At 40.9% G+C, this 1,170-nt stretch overlaps 1 protein-coding gene across 1 annotated transcript; it reads right to left on the bottom strand.

Moving 5' to 3' along the window:
• Positions 1–65: 65 nt before the first annotated feature.
• FOIG_16958 (uncharacterized protein) lies at positions 66–455 on the bottom strand. Its single transcript, XM_031218438.1, has one exon. It carries the CDS (start codon positions 441–443, stop codon positions 129–131), a length of 315 nt encoding a protein of 104 aa, XP_031051848.1. The 5' UTR covers positions 444–455; the 3' UTR covers positions 66–128.
• Between the last annotated feature and the right edge of the window lie 715 nt (positions 456–1,170).

Raw genomic sequence — 1,170 nt, 5'->3', positions numbered from 1 at the left:
GTACTGCCTTGCGACCCTGACGCCTATATATATACATCCTGGAAGGGATCTAATGCCTTCCTCAATCGTGCTGGAGGAGACAAAGATGGATGCGTGGCGGACATTGAGCTTTTCGAGGAATAAAACCTCTAACTACGTTGAGCGCTGGTATCCTGCAAGCCGCCGCGATTGAGAAGTACAGCAAGAGCCTGCAGCCCCGCCGTTGCTGCTTTCGGTACGTCCTTCAACATTGCCAGCTGTTTCATGTCTTTAATGCCGGCGGTGTCCAGCCACCGCTTAATCTGTTGCGTTTCGGGCCCTTGGTTAGTCATTATAGCGAAAGATGCAAGGAAGAGAACAAGGCGAAAAATGAAAAGAAACTTTCGGCAGGTGTATTCGATAGCATATGTGAGGAGTGCTACCACAAGTAGGCACCCAGTATATCTGAGATCACTAAGATGCATGGTATATGTATGTGACTAGCTATGAAATCAGATTTACTGGCGACGTAGATGTGTAGTAGATATAATCAAGCTCAATTGTCAGGGCACGATTTTTTCCTTACCTTGGTCTGATTGTTTTCTATCCATGAATAGAAACACTTATATAGAGAGAATATGTCTAATTCAATAGACCGTTGTGAATTAAGATACAAAAAACAACTTATTTTCATACTGCTATTCTTTGAAATTATCACCAGAGAAGGGGGTAAGGTGTACATGCGGCCGTATAGGGTTACAGTACTGTTAATTATGTCTTTTACTTTACTCAATAGCTAAAAAAACAGACAAATGTAAATTCTGAGACCAGTAAGTCGTTTAAATATAACGTTGTAATACTCTAGTATGAGTCTTTTCCACATTGCAAAGAACCCAAAATATCTATGACAAGTTACATTACCTTTCATTGTTAGGAGTGAAGTCGACTAAGAATAGCATGTAGAGGGAATGCATAGTTTCACGAGAAAGCTTACGCCCTAGAAGAGTGCTCCTTCCGAAGACAGGGATTCCCAAAGTATCTTTGTCTGTAGCATGTAGCCAATTTATTTAGATGAACTGAGTCATTTTGTGTAATCCCAAACTTTTATACAGTATCCCTTTACCAAAATTCGCTCTAACTCATTAGGCGGATATCGAACTTACAAATAAACGAGTAACTCACATTCAGGTCTTAGTCCACTGGAAGGTAAAG

This window comes from Fusarium odoratissimum (genome assembly GCF_000260195.1).
Source record: "Fusarium odoratissimum NRRL 54006 unplaced genomic scaffold supercont1.385, whole genome shotgun sequence".
Lineage (NCBI taxonomy): Eukaryota > Fungi > Ascomycota > Sordariomycetes > Hypocreales > Nectriaceae > Fusarium > Fusarium odoratissimum.
This window is presented reverse-complemented; position numbering and strand designations above follow the sequence as displayed.